At 38.9% G+C, this 19,591-nt stretch overlaps 1 protein-coding gene across 1 annotated transcript in view; it reads right to left on the reverse strand.

The window, feature by feature from the left end:
• Positions 1 to 253: 253 nt before the first annotated feature.
• The window catches only part of UBN2 (ubinuclein 2), a 55,891-nt gene continuing 36,553 nt past the window's right edge, over positions 254 to 19,591 (reverse strand). The window contains exons 14-19 of the mRNA XM_042051027.1: positions 18,911 to 18,961; positions 17,502 to 17,544; positions 15,296 to 16,834; positions 11,316 to 11,562; positions 10,481 to 10,570; positions 254 to 9,519 (exon numbers count right to left, since the gene is read on the reverse strand). Of these exons, the coding sequence (XP_041906961.1) occupies positions 9,464 to 9,519; positions 10,481 to 10,570; positions 11,316 to 11,562; positions 15,296 to 16,834; positions 17,502 to 17,544; positions 18,911 to 18,961 (2,026 nt within the window). The 3' untranslated portion in view covers positions 254 to 9,463. The remainder of the gene's footprint in view (positions 9,520 to 10,480; positions 10,571 to 11,315; positions 11,563 to 15,295; positions 16,835 to 17,501; positions 17,545 to 18,910; positions 18,962 to 19,591) is intronic.

Below are 19,591 nucleotides of genomic sequence, written 5' to 3' on the forward strand. Positions count from 1 at the left end.
GCTTCCATGGCGTTGTGAGGTGGCGCCTCGGAACAGCGCGATAGTCACGCAGGGAAACGCTCCTTCCATACCGACCCTTTGGCGGTTTCAAAACGCTGGTCCTTGTACAGTGTTACCCTTTTCCGGGTGGTTGCCCTGCCTGAAGGATGCCCCCACCCCCAAAACAAAAACGCGACAAACAGCCCGAAGGGCCAACCCTTCAAGTGAAGCCTTTTGCCATTTTTATTTTTGCGAGAAATCACAGACACGGGGCTAATATGTACATTCCTCTTTATTTAATACAGCACAGACACGTGACACATAAAAAAAAGAAAAGTACACTCATGAAAAAGCCTGTCGCAGTCAGGGACAGGGAACAGCTACGCCGAATTGAGTAAGGCTCCTACTGCAGAACAGGGGTCTGCCGGCAAGGGTGGATCCCAGAGCAAAGTCTGCTGCCAAAAAAAAGCTTGCGCTCCTTTCAGGAAAGCAGAAAAGGGCAAGCCCCTCCCGGAACAGGTGAAGACAGCGTTACCTGCAAGGTTCGCAGGATACGAACCCCGTGACTGTGTTTGGATCAGAGCACTGGTAAAATGAAATGCTCTCCAGTTATTCTCACAGAGGACCAATAGTCCTGACCTCTGAAAGCATTGGACTGCTCAGGGATAGCAAACCTGAGTACCTGGAAGGAGTGAAAACATCAAGTAGTCACACAGAAGAGAGTTAAAATTAGCCTCCCTGACAGGGCTCTGCTAGCCACAACTGGGAATGTGCAGGGAACTACCCGGCTTCCCAACTAACAAAAGACTAACAGCCATTAAACTGACCAGAACAATATACGCATTTAGAACCGACGCAGGCTTTTGAGGCAGCAGCTTCTTCCTTTTCCTGCTTCAGTTCAGGATGGAGATAAAGCAGGCACCAGTTCCTCTGGCAAAGAGCCTTACACACTTTTAAAAAATTAAAATACAAAAAAGGGAGACAGGTGTATTTACAAAATCCATGGCTGGTACAGTACATCATTTTTAAGACACACTAAATGCTACAATCTTTCAGGTCCTGAGATTATTACAAAAAAAAAAACAAACAACAAAAACAAAACAACAACAACCAAACCAAAAAAACCCAAAACAACAACAACAACAAAAAAAAAAAAACCCAAACCAAACCCCAACAACTCAAAACTTGTGTTCAGGTCCAGTTTTATAAGGAGAGAAGAAAGAAACCACACATTTAAAACACAGTATCCCTTGAAGTTATTGGAACACACCTCCCTAAAAAATCCAAATCAAAGTGGTGCTTACCACCCAAATGTAGCTGCATTTGGTTGTTCAGGCTTGTTGTCACAAGAGGGGAGCATTTCACGGGGCAGTTTCCCTGGAGAGCTCATCAGATAAGCACAAGGCTGTTGGGATCCTCTCTCCATCGCTAAGCCCTATGATCCGGAATGCGCGAGTGTTAAAAGGAGGAAATGATCTTGTACAAATTCATGCTGGACTGAGTAAAGCATCAAAGGAATCACCAACTCAAAGAGGTTTACCATCTCATAGTAACTGTGCACTCCTTTGTTTGAAGCCAAGGAATGCGAAAAATTCTAGCTGTGATTTAACATTTGTTAACAACAAAAAACCCTCATCCAGCTTTTTGTTCTAACCTCCCCAGTGAAAGGTAGCAAAACAGTTTCTCAGCCCTTCATTGTCTGGGGGATCACAGTAGGTCAGATAGAATTAAACTGGCTATATCCAAACTTGCTAAAAAAAAAAAAAAAAAAAAATATATATATATAAAGTGACACCAAACCAAACAAAGGATATGGAGGCCAAACTGCTGTTGAGGGGATGATCTCCACTGCCATTAGCTGTGCAGGGCACTCTTCTTCACTGACCCTCTTTCCCTCTTTTATCAGGCAGGCCTTTAGGGACTTGTACCCACACTGGTTTTTTTCCCCAATGAAGTATTCTGAACAGAGATTTTGTATCATCAGAAGTTATCATCACAGATGCCCTTGTATTATAAACACCTGACCCTAAGCTAGAGAATGGCAACTTTTTAAGGATTACTCATTAAATGCTTCTAACCCTCAGTAAAAGACTACAAGAGACAAATCACGTAACAAGGATACTAGTTTAACTGCTAAAATATAGCACTGCTCAGTAGACTTTTGGGGGGTAAAAAGTCGTAGATAATTTTGTTTTTTTTTTTTTTTTAACAGTAGTCCAAAAATAAAATTTCTCCATCTATTTCCAGTACAGATCTTGATAACTATGCAAGAACATGGTACTAATTGCTACATGATGGAATCACCGGCAATAAAACACATACTACAGTTCTCATCTCTGAGCTAAATTGTTATTTGTAGTTACATACAACAAGACTAAAAGACCAGTGAGAAATACCTGGGGATTGTGACTTAGTTTTTATTTAGCTGGTAACTCCCCTTGTTTAGAAGCAACTTCATTTCAGTGAGAAATTAATTTAATTAACAAAGAAACCTGGGATGTCTCACAGGTTTCTTCCCAAATCCAATCTGTACATTAAAAAACATGCTGCACCTTCTTAAACCAATTGTGAGAGCTGGATATTCTAAAAAACTCTCAGACTAAAACCTGTCACAAGAAGCAATTTTAGCTTCCCTCTCAAAGCAACTTCATGACACTTGACACTACATGTTGCACCAGTGAAAGGGTTTCTTTTTTAAAATACAATTTTTTTTTCACATTAGCAAAAAAAGTTCTGCATTACAGACATTCAAAAATACTCCATTTTCTTTGGGTAAAACTTCAATGTGTTAAGAGGGGTAGCTGGGGAAAGGAATGCATGTAACACTGAAACACATAAATACTTATCTGCATAGTTGATATTAGTGACTACTAATCAAACTAAGGCTTTATCTGGAAAAAGCTGAGAACACAAGAAAGTTTCTTTCCCCACTCTGGTGAAATCTGCTAAGTCTCAATGAAGCTCTGTCTGCCTCGCCAACTCAATTTGGCCTATGATGGTGGCATCTCCTGACTGGTTTTGATTGATTCTCTCCCACTCTTTCTCTCTTGGTACTAGACAGTAGCAAATATGACTATCTATTGATAAAACACATCTGCACACATTGCTAGAAAGAAAAAAAACCCCAAATCCTTTTTAGTATTGCGCATGATAGGAGCCAAACATAGTGTATGTTGCTTGCTTGGGATTACTCCACCATGAAGAAAAACTTAGTAGCTAATGGTTATTGTTTAAGCAGGAGATGACAGCAATGGAAGAGACCAAAATACACTTCTAGATACAAAATGAGATGGTTGGGGTAGAACTACAGCTGTCTGAAACAGCTACAAAATACAGGCCTATATCCTTGACTACTGACTAGATTATCAGTTTTACTTACGAGTGTGCAAAAACAGTTGGAGGGAATCTTTTATTTCCCCAGTTTTGGGCCAGTTCCAGGCCATGTTGATGTCTCAGCATAACACAGCAGCACCAGGGCTTTCTACAGCCCCAAAAGGCTATTACAGCAGCAAGGGATCACCATGTCATAGAAAAAGGATGATGAAGCCTCACCAGAAGTTTCCACAAAGCACTCCCCTATACAACAGTTATCTTTCCAGTGGCCCAGTAAGCATACTTCTGGCTGCTTATTTTGGCAGTGATTTCTTAAGCAGTAGACACAGATTTTTATAACAGCTGCATTTGTTAAAAGACTGCTACAGTCAGCCATCATCACCAGCTGTAGATTCCTCATCCCACAGATCAGCCTAGGATGAAGAGCATGTGTGTTCAAAATGAATTAAAGAACATAATTGGTGAATGTGGTAAACTTCACTGAAGTAACTTCACTGATGCACCTAAAACAGATTAAGAAGCACCTTCAGCTACCACGCCAACTGACTGAGCTACCAGCAATAGTCCTGTCTTTGACTAGCACCATTAGATTGGTAGGAGAAACTCACTTATGGCCTAGTTTACGTAACAGGTTTACTCAAAAATATGAGGACAAGCCAAGAACTGAGTTAGGCTATTCTCTGCCACAGGAACATATTTGGTACCATATTTTCTGTTTTCCATGCTGGTTCTCCACCCATGAAGGACTTCTCATCCCATTCCCACTCTGTAAAATAAATGCTTCCTTTTCATATTGCAACTCAAAATCAGATCTTCCCTAGGGGAAGCACATCACAGAACTAGAACAGGCAAGTGATGCATACGCACGCTACCTTAAGTTTAGCACTTGGTCCACAAGTGAATTGTTAATTTCAGGTATTCGTGTTTATAATAATCGTAAGTTAGATAGATCTTCGGCACAAAGCTGTTAAAATCACTAGATCATCTACTGCAGATAGCTAATTTTGTCTGAGAACAAGGAAACAAGCACAGATACTATTATGAGGGTTTATCTGCAGCTAAGAACACATGAACTTACTGTTCATTGTAGTAAAAGAAGAAACCATTAATGAAATCTTAACAAATTGAGAAGAAATACAACTAGAAAAGTATGTAATGGTGAGTGACTTAGGCAGCATGTGAAGCATAGCTAGCTTTAAATTCAATTAGCAGCTGCACTCTTGCAGGTTTTACCAAATTCCTTCTTACATGGAAAGTAACATGGTGGAAAGTGACAACTTTGGTACATATGAGAATCTTTGCAGTAACTGGTATCAAGCTGCACACACGACTCCTTGCAGTTAGTATCAATTCAAAGATGTTGCAAGCTGCTATTTTAACTTTACCCCCATCTCCTTGGGTCTGTCAGCCACACATCTCTGCCTCAGACTCAGTGATTGCGTGAAGCAGTTCAGTAATTAATACGGTTGCCAAACAGGGCCCATAATGTTTTACTCATGACCTAATTAAGAAACACATTCAAAACCTTCAGAGAAAAATGCAAGAAGTTTCATTCCCGTTAGCCACTTCCTTTCTCTCATGCCCATTTACGCACACTCAGGCACACACTCTTTTATTGTACTGCCGTCTTCGCACAAAGTTCAACCTTTAAGTAGCATTTAACAGAGTAGGAGAATGGAGAGGGATGAACAGGTTTCAGGAATATTGCTTGTATGTGTGTGTGCACATGTGTGCGTGTGAGAGAGAATGCACAAGCACACAGAACCAATGCCATAGTACAGCAGCTATGAAGTTACACACATTACACACTTGGTTTTGTTTTTTTCTTTACAAAAGGGGAAAAAAATAGTATAACAGCATAAAGCCATCTTGGCAAGCTTAAGATTTTCCTCCAAAATGCTTTCCAGCACTTCAGGATCTCTGAGAAAAGTTTAAAGAGGGAAGGTAAATAAAACTAAAAAAAAAGGCACTTAAACAAAGGACAAAGGCCTGAATCAAGTAAGTCATGAAGGGTAACAGCCATTTCACCAGAGCTTGGACCAATCAAAGACTACCAACCTTTTAAAAAATTTCTCTAAAATAAAAATTGCATAAACTGTTAATTAATCAGTTGTTTACCTAATGCTTTAACCTTCTGGTTCATTTTATGAAAACCAAAAACAAAACAACAAACAAGCCCAAACAAAAACCCAAGTGTCCCTTTAATGATTTTCCCCCCAGTTCAGCAAAAGATGAAAGTTAGATGTGGGAGGAAGCCTTCCACAGTTTGGCTTGGCTGTAGGTTTTCCCTGCAATGCCATCTTCAAAAAAATCCAGAACAAAAGCAGAAGAGGGACTACTGTGCTTTCACCAATTCACTCAAAAACAAACAAAAAAATCAAAAAAACCCCATCAACCCAAACACCCGAATGCTTCTAATCCAACTGTGGGCAAAAACTAATCAAAAGAAAACAAAAAACCCCCTGTAAACTAGATTAAAATCTGCTAATAAATACAGCCAAAAGTTCATTTTACGAATGTAGCAGCAAATGTGATAAAGTTAGTTGGAGTCCAAGGTGACTCCCAGAGGGTTACTGGTTCGCACAACTGATGGCAGCTTGGGAGAGTTGCAGATTTCTCTGTTTTCATGTCCTCAAGGGTCTTGCACCAAGTGGAGAAGGAGTGTGGAGGAAGGGTCAGGTGATGGGACTGCAGGAAGGAACAGGCTTTTAGGACCTGTACCACCCCTAAATCTGTGCATCAGACAACTTTGATCAGATTCAAACACGAAGCAGAACCCAAGTAATTAAAAGTTACTTCTGATTAGCAGAAAACAGATGTGAAACCCACAGCATCCGCACTTGTGACTCAGTCAATCAGTATTTAGACATGTTTCTCAAATCAACAGAGAAGGCTGGACAAAGTGACTTAGGCCATTTGTATCTTGGAATGGGAGAACACTGCAGTTATTGTCCAAGGTATCAGGAAACTTTGCAGCCTGTTTTTCATCTAGCCTGCCTTCTTTCTTTGCAAGTGTCTCTAATGATTTACAATAGCTACCATGGGTTTTGGGACTTTGGATCATGTAGCAGAGAGTACTACCCAGACAATTTCAACATCTAAAATCTATGTTAGAAGTTATTGCTTGCATTTGTTTGGGGCTTTCAGAGAGCTTGACACATTAGCTCATATACCATCCCCAAACCAAGTTCAGCCCTGCTGCCTGGAAAAGACAGCTCTACTTGGCTTTCTTATTGCTTGTGAATACTGAGGGTTTATTTAGTATGTACAACTACAGTTTATTTATTAACAAAGGCCCTTAAAAAGTAGTAAAAACTTGGGGGTGGGGGGGGGAGGGGGAATGTTTCCAGAAGAGCTGCTGTGCAGAAAATAGTAAAACATTAACCTAATTTTGCACTTGGACGTTGCAGTAATCTTTCTCATCCTGTCTATGCTACCTGCAAAGGTCCCTGGGAACCACCCTATTATTTTCTTTGATTCGGCCTTGCTAGATTTAACCAGGGAGAATAGGAAACAGCAAGTAAAGGGTCCACATTCCCAATGTTGTTCATTGAAAAGACACTCAGGAGCATAATGACTGACAGGAGTGTAATGACTGAAAACAGTTAGCTGCTGGAGGGGTTGTTTGAACTGATGTCACAAACAATGTATGGTCATCTTTATTTTCATCACCCTAGGATCTATTTCCACAATAAATATTAGTTCACTTGTTTCCCAAGACTGAGAAGCTCAATAGGATACAGAGGCAGGACTACTCCTACCCTGGAGATTTAGAGAGGATACTCTTCAACTGAGGATGAAGCATACTTCCAGGAAGAAAAGAATGTTGAAAGGGAATTTGTGCTGTAGTTATAAAGGGCTCCAAGTCTCCCAGTCTAAAATTTCAGTAAGTATGAAGACGAAAGATGACAACTTGAATGAGATGCCTTGATGAGGAAAACACAGAAGAGGTAGAACTCTCTTAGGACAGGGTCCTTTAAATATATTGCTGCCAGATGCCTCACTGCCGCAACTCCCTCAACTACATGCATTGTTAAAATTCTCAGTTTGACACAGTTCAGAGAATTAACATCCTGCCAGAACTGTTGGGCCTCAAAAAAAAAAAGTTGGCTTCCTTCAACCCTTCCTGGAGAAAAAAAAAAAATATCAGATGAAGCTTGCACTCTAAATAGTTTACGGTATTTTGACAGAATTTGTGCAGTATTAAGAATGCCAGGGTCTACATAGCTGTGTGTGTTTCAACTCTTAAATAACCTCAATGGAGACGCAAGCTTATCTGATCAACACACTACATACAAAACATTAACGCCAGCTAAAAAGCATTTAATTGGCAAATGCTGTGGAGTGAAATTAATGAGCAAATGCATCTTAATTCAATCTGTCTTTCACAGAAGTGTTGTGCAAAAACATTTATTGCTGAGCTCAACCCAACATTTTTATACTAAATACACAATATATATTATTTTAAATTTATGTATATATATTTATATAAAATTAAAATGAGCTCTAAATAGAAAAGAAACTGTTGTCTGATCTAAGAAAAATAAATCACATGTAAAAGAAAGCTGCAACCTCTAAGTAATCTAGCAAAAAACATTGAAGAGTCATTATTCAGGGGTCAAAGTCTCTCTAAAAGGTGTTACATAACCAGTAGTGTCTGGTTGAATCTCAAGTCAAACTACCAGAAAAACTACTTACTAAGAATTTCAGCATCTCTGGTCAAGGGAATGTTTCAGGGTTGAAGGAGAAGGGCATCATACTGGTTTATTTGCTCCTTTCCTCTATGAGTTATTTTAGCTTCTGCCATTCTCACCTTTTATCTGACAGCACAAGGGACTCAACAGCGAAGTTCTGTCCTAGTGTCAAAAGTGCAACATGTGCTGGATGCTTCCTAATCTTACATGTGAACTGGTTGATGTATTGCTGTCAAAGAAAAAAAAAAAAAGCAACAAAGCCAGCTCTGCAGTCTTGTGCTACCATGTAAGAAAGAGTTCAGGTCAAACTCTCCAGGCCAGCAGGGGCTAGAAATGCTGGAGACAACCCATTCAGCCCCCAGAAGAGAAGGCACCTCTGGTCGCTTCTGAACGACTCCTCTTTGGCTAATGCCTGAAGCAGTTTTAACCTGACTCTGGAATAGGTCACAATCAGCTTTCTTTAACTAGCAAACCAATATAATGCATGGCTTCTGGGAGGAGTTAGATAAAAGATGAAGACTGAGAATGAGAAAAGAACTGGTTGTGGTTTATGAAAGACATGAATAGAGTATCTTTTCAGTAGCAAATAAGCACAAGACATAGGTAAAAGAAAGTTTAACAAATGGAAATAGTGAAACATTAGCGTTTAAAATGAATGTGGGAAAGAAATGCTAGTCTGACCAATAAAATGTGGGTTTCTTTTTCATGTAAATGAAATATTTTCCATCCCCTTCCTCCCTTAAATAAGAACTTTTGTACTAAAAAAACCCTGAAAATAAATCAAACAGTCTGTGTCTCACATCTTGATGTACCAGGAGATCTGTTTTTGAAGACAATTCTCTAATGAGACTGCATACATCTGTAGGCTCCCTAAAGCCAAACAGCCTTCTAAAGCTGGAAAAATGCCCATTATCAGCAACTGCTTTTGTCTAACGGTTTAATTATAATTCAAAGTATCCCAGCACCATCTCTATTCTACATAACCTTTGGTCCACAACCGTATAGTACACTCAGGACCTACACAACCTTATACTGGGCACTTTGGGCACTAATGAAGTGGATGATTCCACCTTACGCAATGAATGGAGAAACCTTTTCTAGCTCCTTTCACCATTTCCACTTCTCATTGGACTTCACCCAGAAACAAAATATTGGTGCTGCTGTGGGTTTGACGATCAATTTCTTTTAAGAGCCAATCAGAGCAGATAAAAAAGGTGGTTTCTTTAGGCAATATCAAACTATGACCAGTCTGCATGACCAGGAGGACCAGTCCTCCTTTTCCTTCTCTCTTTGATCAAGTATTGTTTTATTTTTCTTCTTCCTCTCACCACAGTGCTTAGGATCAGAATATGTAAACATCGACAGAAACAGCAGCCCTGTGACAATAAGCACTTTCCCAACTGGGCAGATTCTGTCAGCCAACCAGAACTGCTTCAGCTCCCTTGCTTGTCCAGAAGTCACTGGTTTTTCCGCTGTAACTTAGTGTCCCCTTTACTTTGGCCTCCATCTGTAGCTGAGAGACAGAAACATAAAGGGAAGAATAAAAGCATGAGCAAACTTTTGTTTTCATAACTTACAGCAGGAGAGACAGGAATTTGGCAGGTTCAGCTTTAGCACCACCAGAAAGTACATTTTCTTTACCGAGTGGAAGACTTTGCATCTTTTCTGTAGTTCATTTATTAGAAATAGCGTTGTTGAAACCTGATATATCAAGCTTCATACCAAAACACTGCCTAATTTTTTGGTTCTGAGAACTCTCAAATGAAGAATGCCCACCAAGCCACTGCCACCCTTCCCATTCCTTCTCCTGGCCCTCAGAAAACACACTACAGGTGCAAAGAAAGGTGTAAACTCTAAACTGCACCTTCTAAAGCTTTCTGAAAGTTTTCCAGCTCTAAGCCTTACAAACAGAAAAATAAAGTGTTCTATTTCAAGTTTCTCTTCTCAATCAAAATATGCAGCTCTTATCAAGCATAAAGTTCCTAAGGAAAGCAGATACTCCATTAAGAAACCATCCCACCATTCACATGTGAATATACTCTTATAAGAAACATGGAAAAAGCTTTTAGCTGGAAGGTCAGTTTCTCCTTCAAAGGGGAAAAAAAAATTTTAGTGGAAAAACACTTTATGCAGCCTATAAACAATCATGTTAGTGTCCAGTAAGTATTATTCCTTTTCCCCTCACTAGTTGAATTTGCATACTTCAGTTTCTAGAACTGCTACAATAAAATACTGGAATTTTTGAAATTTTTTTGTTCCCGACATTGAAGAGAAGTAGGGGAAAAAAAAAATCATTCAGGTTTCAAAAATACTGCTACAACAGAGTAAGTACTGCCTGCTGCTACTAAAATTTGTCCCTATGTTGTGTGTTCTCTAAGTACTGGTGTACATTTCACTTCAGTCTAGGGCAGAAATCTGACTTTTAAGTTAAAATAAGTTAAAAATAAGTAATAAGAAATATATCATGTCTTTACCTGTGTAAGCTTGCTGCAAGTGAGCAGGCAGAGGTGAGTGAGACAGTGTTGCTGCATGCTGAGCACCTGGCTGTAAACCCTTCAGTAAGTCTGGGGGGGGGGGGGGCCAGGGAAAGGAGAGTAAAGACAAAAAATAAATCTTGAGGAAAGAGGCAGTCTCTGTGAAGTAAGTTTTGGTTTTATAGTGTAGCTATAGTAGCAGGCTAATCTCCACAACAAAAAAATAAATACCTGATAGCATTCTGATGGCTGGAATAAGTCAACAGAGACAAACCTATTCAGATATAATTAGTCAAAAGTCAGAGCAAGGACCATGCCTTGCTACTGGGATGCAATCTTTATACCATTTTGTTTGACAGAAAGACCAACAATTTATATGGGTTAAGAACATAAACAGCTTCTTTATAAGCATTTAGAAAAAGTAAATGCCATCGTGGTTGATAGCTCTTCATAAGAGAGCTGTTTGATATCTGAGATTATTGAGTTAAGGCTATTTTTAGGAATCACCGTATTAAGTCTCTGAATTGTGTCATTTGGAGACTTTAAAACAATACTCCTTTCTAAAGATAAGGTATTGAGTTAACCCCAAAAAAGTACGTTCAAAACTAAACATACACTGTGAATATAACAATGAAGTTAAGCTTTTCAAAGGTGATTTATAACATTTAGGTAATTATATAAGGGAAGTTTTTACCAGTGAAGGAATCGCATTTACTCTCCTGTATGTATTTTCATGAACCAAATTTGAGTGTCTCAGAACTTCATTGCTTCCCTACTCAATTTCCATTTTAAGGATGCATCTTTCCTTATAGCCCGGTGTGATAATTCCACTCACTCTGAGTTAGGCTGTGGTGGAAAGCCGCTGAGGTAGATCCCGAGGTGGTTGTCGCTCCAGCTGTGTCCGTCCCAAAGCCAAGCAGCTCCAAGGGAAACTGGAAGGGCACAGTCACAGGAACAAGGCCACCCAGCATCCCAAAAGGAGTTAACGGTGCAGACGTCACGTTCTGACTGGTTACAGACAGGGGTGATGCCATGAGAGTCAGAGGTGAGGCGTTAGCCAGTAACGATGCTCCTGCTGTTGACTATACAAAAAAAAAAAAAAAAAAAACAGTACTTCAAGATTTTTAAAGGTTTGAATTGTATTCTTTAAGGGTATAAAAATCAACTATTCCCTGTTAAGTATTGCTCTGTTGAGAAGTGTATTAAACTATTAAGAAATATTCACTTATCCACCTAGGAGGTCTTCCCAGGGTTCATTTGCTAAGCAAGCACAATTATATATCAGATTCAGACACAAGAGTATGGTTCATCTATCATGTTTTTCTCATCAGCCTTACAGGTAATTTCCTTGATCTCCTTTCTAATTATGCACTGGGTCTACAGTCACAATGTAGTGCAATATCTTCTATTAGATTCATAATACGAAATTATCCAATGGAGATCTGAAGCTCTTTAGAAGTACAGTATTACACCTCTTCCCTTTCCAAATCTGCGTCTTAACAGAACATTATTTCAAAAAAGGTCGCAGAGAAACAATGAATTCCGAAAATTAAGATTCAGATGTAAAAATTCCCAAACTTAAGAAGCAAAATGCATATGTAGAGGTGTGTATGCACATGTCAGAGGAAAAGGCAAAGATAATGTCTCCATTCTAAATATGCCAAAATGAAGTTAGATTCACCATAGTTTTAAAATAAAAACGCAAGATTAGCCAGAACATTTTAGCTACAACAGTTCCCAAATCACTTTAATTCCTCTAACATTAGACCAGCTCCTTGTTAAACAATCTTTCCTTCACTACGTATATAGTAACTTATTATGCTAATGTTCCATTCTCTAATAATTTACTACAAAACAGTTAGTATAGAAAGCACTTTGAATCAGACTCCAACTCCGATATTGTAGCTATTTGAATTAAAAACACTCAGACGGAACAGGACTTTGAATCTGTGCATTTTTACAAGTAAGCCTCAACTAAACCCAAAACTTAGAATCATTTTAATGAACACACGAGCTTCAAAAGAAAATGACATTTCACTGAGTTCTGTAATAACAACTTACAGAAAAAGCAAAGTGATGAATCTCCTAGCATGGATAAAGTTTTTATTACCAGTATTGGTCTTAAGATGTTCTGATGAAAGCAGCTAAAGAAAGGACAGTTGCTTCTTAGGAGAAAACACAGTATTTTAAAACAGTGACCCTGTAAAGCGCATTTACCTACATGTGATGTTCCCAACAAGCGTTTGTATTGCTCATCTTAAAGATGCCAACTTCTACAACATACTCTATCCCAGAAGTAGGGAAAAAAAAAAAAGGAAACTATCAACACATTGTTGGGAGGAGAGAGGACAGTGAAGAAAAGAGCTACAGAGCATGCCCTAAAGGAGCTGCAGTTCAGATGTTTCTATTTAACTCATGTACAATAGTTCATAAAAGGGCTTATCCTGGTCATGTAGATCTGAGTCATTAAGATCCTTAGAAGTCTAAGCCAGATTCTGCTCAAGAGTACTGATGGTAGATAGAGCTTTTTAAGGAAATCACACATGTACTCTTTGGCTTTGTGTCCTTAAGGTGTAACTTTCTGTGATGCTTCAGCAGGTGTAAACTTATATTCCAGTAAATAACTGTGTCAATCAGAAGTAGAAAGGAGGGAGACACTTCTTGGAAGCTTCCTAGTTAAGAACACCTTTATTATCACATAAAATCATCTGGTTTGATCTTTAATGTAGGCAGACCAGAATATTATAATGAACAACTCAGGTACCATTCTCATCTTCTAATAGCATCTCAAATAGGAATTAAATCCCTAAGGCCTTAAAGAAAAGGAGATTCACTTTCTGTCTTAGTTACTCCTCTTAAAACTTGACATACAGTCAAGTTTTAAGTCTTAGTACATTGTACCTAACAACTAGTCTGGAAGTGATGTAGGTTCAGCAGCCAGCCATTAGACTTTTATAGCTAAATAAAACCCTTTGTGATCACAAATCTCTTCCCCTTTAGTGTACTTGAACTGGGAGGTAATTTAATTCTAATCTCTTCTTGAACGTACTCCACTGACTAAGCTACACAGTGCATGGCAGTTGCAGCCTTATTCCATGGTTTATCTTCTTTGCACCATTCTTCTGAACCATTTTTAGGTTATCAAAGTAATTTCTGAAGTGTCAAAAAAACCCACGTGGAAGGTCTCAATAATTATTTTAGTGATACCATATGCTGCACAGTACCTCTAGCTGATTTATCCCTTTATACCAACACACCTTATTCTGCTGTTTATAGTATGGACTCATGTTACTTGATTATTCACCACACACCCCCACACTTCAGAGCTCTCCAGCAGGACTGTGCCCAAAATGCATTTCATTACTCAGGTGATCAGTTTTTCTAAAAAAAAAAAATTACTTGCCTTTAACTACAGGAGGGTTTGCCAGAATTCATCTCACCATCCAACACAAGACTGCTTACTTCCCTTGTCCATCATCTTTAAGCACTAGCACACCCATTTCATGTTTTCTTCTACATCACAGCAATTGTATCCACTGGATTCTGTGGACTGCACCAGGAAGAAACAACTCTCTTCCTAGTCCATTCACTGTAGCCCTTTTTGTCTCCTCCAGGCACCTTCCAGTGCACTCAAACTGCGCTGTACTTGGTTCAGCTCTTCTCCAGACCCTGTGTGGTACCTCAGTGGACCTTACACAGCACACAGGTTGGGGATTTCTTTTCCATTCAAAGCACCCAGAGTAAGTGAATGCTGTGTCAGAGCCTGGCAAACTTTTATTGCTGACTGTTTCAGTACAGTAGGATGAAAGACCATAGAAGTGTCTTGTAAAAATCATCTTCCTCCTGTTATTCAACTGCATTAAGAAGAATTTGATGGCAAACTAATTGCTAGAAGTTGAGTATACACCACTCACATGCAACAGCATTGTGCACTGTTCAGAATAACAAGAGCTTTACATTTGCTGTACACCAAGAATATAATTTACAGCAATACTATTTTCTTAAGTACTGATGACTTCAGCATAGAGAGCAATAAAGAGAGGAAAACATCAAATCATCTCAGTAACTAAGCATTGCCAGTAAGAACAACACAACTTGGGAAAGCAGGTTGTCTTCTGGATAAATAATAAGTTTGTATGTTTTAGAACAACAGTATTTTCAAAATATTTGTTTTGTCTGATTTGTCTTATCTCTAGTGATAGAATAAGCTTTCAATTTCTAGGGTATTTATACATTAATGAGGCGTCTCATTCAGTTTGACTAGATCCTACAAAATAAAATACAGTCACAAATACAAAAGAAAAGCCCCTGCAAGTGTTAATTATAATTACAAGTCTTGAATTACACTCAACCACAAGCAACTGGACTCTAGTTTTGAGGTTAATCATGCAGCCTGACAACAAATGTACCAAGATACTTTTACATGACCACCATCATTACAAATATGTAAATATGCAAGAATACACAAATCCCATAGTGCAAGAAAATACCACGTCCCCTCAAAATATGGTCACACAAAGCTTACCTTTCCTAATACCCTTAAAAGAAAAAAAAGCAAATTCTGTCCCACAGTACAGACCAATCAACAGTTTACAGTGAGGATTTGTTCCACACTGATCCCTGCATTTCACATCAGCTGGAAATACGTATTCTTTAGCGTGAAATAGTTTCATCAGTATCAGCATTATCCTTAGAAAAGTAAAAAATTGAATTTATGGTATTTCCAAACCAAGATAAAATATATTAAGAATGTTTACAAAATAAATATGATAAATATTAATGTAAGGCTCAAATGTAAACTCGTTAGATGCATACCTGCACGCTGGCTGCTACAACTGGAGACCCTGAGGCAGAAGATGGTCTGTGTGGAGTTGACAATTGTTTAGTAGCACCCTGTGTTCCACTTCCTGCTCCCCCAGACAGACTAGTCCTACTAGCTCCACTTGAGTTAAGGTTACTGCCTCTGCTGGCAGGTACATTCATTCCAACTCCACCCAAATTATTTTTACCAACAGTTCCAGAAGGAGAAGAGTTGGGCAATTTTGAAGAAGCCTGAGGGTTCTTTGCAGGCTGAAGGCCTGAGGTGCGATTAGAGGACAGCAAATTCACTGTGGGAGACTGCCTGCTGATATTTACACCACTGGTCTGTTTATGAAGGGGGTTGTTGCTGGAGTGACTACTCTGGGAAACTAGTGCACTTGAACTGGAAGAACTGGGTGTTGTTGCAGGCCTGGGGGATGAGGTGGGCTTGGATGAAAATTTAGGTGATGCATTGGGCTTGGGTGTCACAGAGGGCTTAGATGAAGTGGGCTTGGGAGAGGCAGCAGGTTTGGGAGAGGCAGCCATGGAGAAGGGAGGCTTGAAACCCTGGGAAGAAACTTGTGACACCATAGCCTTGGCTAAATAGTTACTAGAGGTAGAGGTGCTGGATGTTGTCCGAGAAACCAGTGGGTGAGACACTTGAGAGCCACTTCCGGAGGAGGGATTAGACAAAGGCAGGCGATATACTACAGACTTATCTTGAGCCTTGATGACTGGTGATGAGCAAGACAGTTTGGGATTACTACTCAATTTCACCACAGGATTGGTCTGTGATTTACTAATAGTTGCTTGTAAAGGAGATACGTATTTCTGCTGTACAGCTGAATGCTGGTGCACCTTTGTCACTTGTGATGTTGAGGAAGTACCACCTTGAGCCTCAGCAGATGATACCAAGATATTAGCATCCTTGGTTCTTTGAGAGGAGGTGGAAATAGCTGCTTGAGTCTTAGAGGAAGAAACATGAGTCTGAGAAGAGGAGGAAGCAGCTTGGATCTGACTTGACCTCTGTAGTCCTTGCTGAAGTAGTTTGGCTGGCAGAGGCTCTAAGGAAACCTTGGGATTTTGAATTGAAGATCCAGCAATAAGGCCTGAAGAGATACCAGTGTGAACTAAGTCCTGGGGTTTCTTTGGTACTGGCCCTGTGTGACCAGCAATAAGACTTGATGAATGGGATGTTTGAGTGGGCTCTACTTTCTTTGAAGTTGCCAGAGGCAATTTACTCATAATACTTGCTAGTTTCTCTTCTCTCAGCCCAGGGCGAGGTCTGGATGTTGGTGTGTCTATGGTGGACCCAAGAGGTGATCCCTTGGCACCATTATTGATAACTGCCAGAGCGTCAGAAATAGAGTCCAGTGAGGGTGGGTGGAAAGAGAGGTCCTCATCCAGTGAGTCATCCAAGCAGATGGTCTCTGGAGCTGCTGTGCAGCTAGAGCTGGCTGGGGTGCAGACAGCTGCACTGGAACCCAATACAGTAGCACAACTTGAATTCACTGAAGACATACAGGTTTTCTGTTCTTTTTTTGGACTGGAGTCCTGAAAATGAAGGGATAGGAAAAGTCAGGTTTAATAGTCTTTCTGGAATAGATTCAAAGTTGTCTTTAGTGTAATACTTTTACTCTGTAAATTCAGACAAACCAAAGATCTACTATTGAAATGTTCATATTAAGATATGAAATGATATCTTATTATGATATCTAGGAACCCTGTGTGCTAATTCAATATTTGTATTTAAAAATCTAGTGTTGTTGCTCCACGTAACAAAGTGTCCCACAGAGTGAAGAACAATCAGTACTGGGAAGAATAGGGTAGCTAATCTGACCACTTAATAAAACTGCTACTGAATTAAGACAACACCTGGTCATGTCAAATGAGGACCTCTATACTTCCAACCACACTGTTTTCCAGTGTTGCCAAGTTTAACACAAACTGAAAACACACAAAGCACACATCCAAAGCTGTGAAACTTCACTGGAACTAGTACCTCTTCATAGTCAATTTTCAAAAAACTAATACAGATTAAAGTGACAAAGCTATACAGAAGTATTTTGTACTACATTCTTTAAAGTAATGGACCACCAAATCAATAAGCATTGCCTGACAGAAACTTTCTGCAAGAATTTTTCAGGACCAGAGGCAGGTTGTATCAAATGGTCATACTGGACCACTAAGTGGATATTCAGATACCTTAATAGGCTTTTACCTTCACTTTGGGTTTAGTGGCCGGAATCACCTTCTTCTTTGCCCTAAAACAGAAGGGATAAATGTGCATCAGAAGACCAAAAAAAGGCAAGCCATTTTCCTCTTAAAGTGTTACCCTGATTATATCCAAATAAACTAGAATGATGACTACAGGAGTCCAGCTTTAATAATAAAACATCCTTGAAATGAAAAATGGTTTAAAATACAGGCGGAAAGAAAAATAGCATGCTATCAATTCATTTTCTGGTCATGTATCTCTATGTAAATTAGTTGCAAAATCAACTGAATTGCTGATATAACCTGACATATAGATCAGGATATATCCAGAGAACTGTTTTTATTTTTCTGATTTAGAGGAACTTCAAAATATCAATTAATTTCAGCCTCTTAATATTACAACTTTGTCTACTTAGCAGAGCTTTGTCTACACTGAAGTCTTTTAAAGTACTAATATAATTTTACTTCTTATGCTGACATTTTTATCCCTGAAGAGGATGCTTCCTATCTTATTTATTTCAAACCAGATAAAACCAGTTGCTTCTTCCCCCCATAAAAGTGGTTTCTTGCTTATCAGCTCTTAAGACAGTTGTACCTAACTTGTTTGTTGCAAGAAGTCATTTAGTAAACTGTCAGATTTTCTTTTGCAATGTACATGAACTGCAGTTATACAACTAAGCACAGCATTAAGGATTATTAGTTACTGCCCTTCAACTTAGAGGTTCAGCATTTCACACTTTATTTCTCCAAGGGCAGTCAACAGATTTACAGCTTATAGTCAACTTTTGATCCTTTCCTAAGCAACTAGAAATAAGCCTGGTTAAAAAAAGACTTTATGTAGGTGGACCATGACTCAGTTTTTGCTGTTATGTAGAAAAATATCCTGTGTTAATCATATTTATCACAAAAGTTGCAATTGGGGTGTCATTCAAAGTCATAATAATTTATTTGAATTCTGACTGAATGTGGACAGCTCCTGAGTGGCACACCATGTTGTCTGAAAATGAAAAAGATAAAATCCCACTAAGATACACAGACTTCTGTGATTAGAGATATTTATGAGGAAAAGAAAAAAGCAGGAAGTACTGCAGTCTGAGTTCAGTTTAATATGCTGAATGTCAAAATTTAGGCAGTGTGTAATGCTTTGAGTAAAAGGTATTAATTCAAGAATTAATATCCCCTGGAGTTATCTAGCCACTTCACAAGTGAGTTAAAATATGCCACAAGAACATTACAGTTCTATGCCTAAATTAAAGCATTAAAAAAAGATTATAAACGTCACTGTAAGTTTCTTCAAACAAATCCCAAAGTACCTCCCTTTCCTTCCCTCTGTCCAAAACAGGTAGCAGGAAGACAAGAAAAGATGCAATGCACAACCTAAAGATCTTAGCAAGTTGTCACTATTATACTCACGGAGCAGAAGTGAGGTGATTGTGAACACTTCGGCTTTCTTTAAAAAGCATCCTAAAACAGTGGCGAGAAAAGAAATATGAAGTGATTCTACCGCGACAAACGGTGTATGACCACCAAATACACAAACAGTCTTTGGTTTTCAGAAGCAGCCTTTGATTATCTGTCCCCAAGGGAGCTAGTGATTACTTTGTTTGTATTGCTGTCACAGTATAGGTCTTGGCATCCATGAATAGAAGACTCTAAAAAAATTTTAATAATTTGTGTTTATGCTCAAAATACCTCTGTAAATGGCCAAGCAAAAATCAATGTAAGAGAATATTACTTCCTTCAACTGGACAGAAGAAATACACTTTGAATGCTCTTTCCTCAAAGCCTAATGAAATATTTCAAACATAAAATAAAGGATTATTGTAAACCCTTCACACTACATGTCCAACCCACTGATCACAGGCTTGGGTTTGTGGCTATTAATCTCTTGTGGTTTTTTTTTTAAGCACAGAAGTCAAAAGTCAGAACACAGTAGTCAAGCTTGTTTCTAATTTTCTTCAGTACTTTTAGTACTGAAGAAACTTTTACTAAAGTTTTAAAAAGTTTAGTAAAATAAAAACTTCAGGCTATTGTGTATCATTTCTGTCTTCAATTACACTGGATTTACACATACTACTACAGAGCCAAGGAATG

This window comes from Corvus kubaryi, unplaced genomic scaffold, assembly GCF_017639235.1.
Source record: "Corvus kubaryi isolate FWS band 111438036 unplaced genomic scaffold, C.kubaryi_AGA036_p1.0 74, whole genome shotgun sequence".
Classification (NCBI taxonomy): domain Eukaryota; kingdom Metazoa; phylum Chordata; class Aves; order Passeriformes; family Corvidae; genus Corvus; species Corvus kubaryi.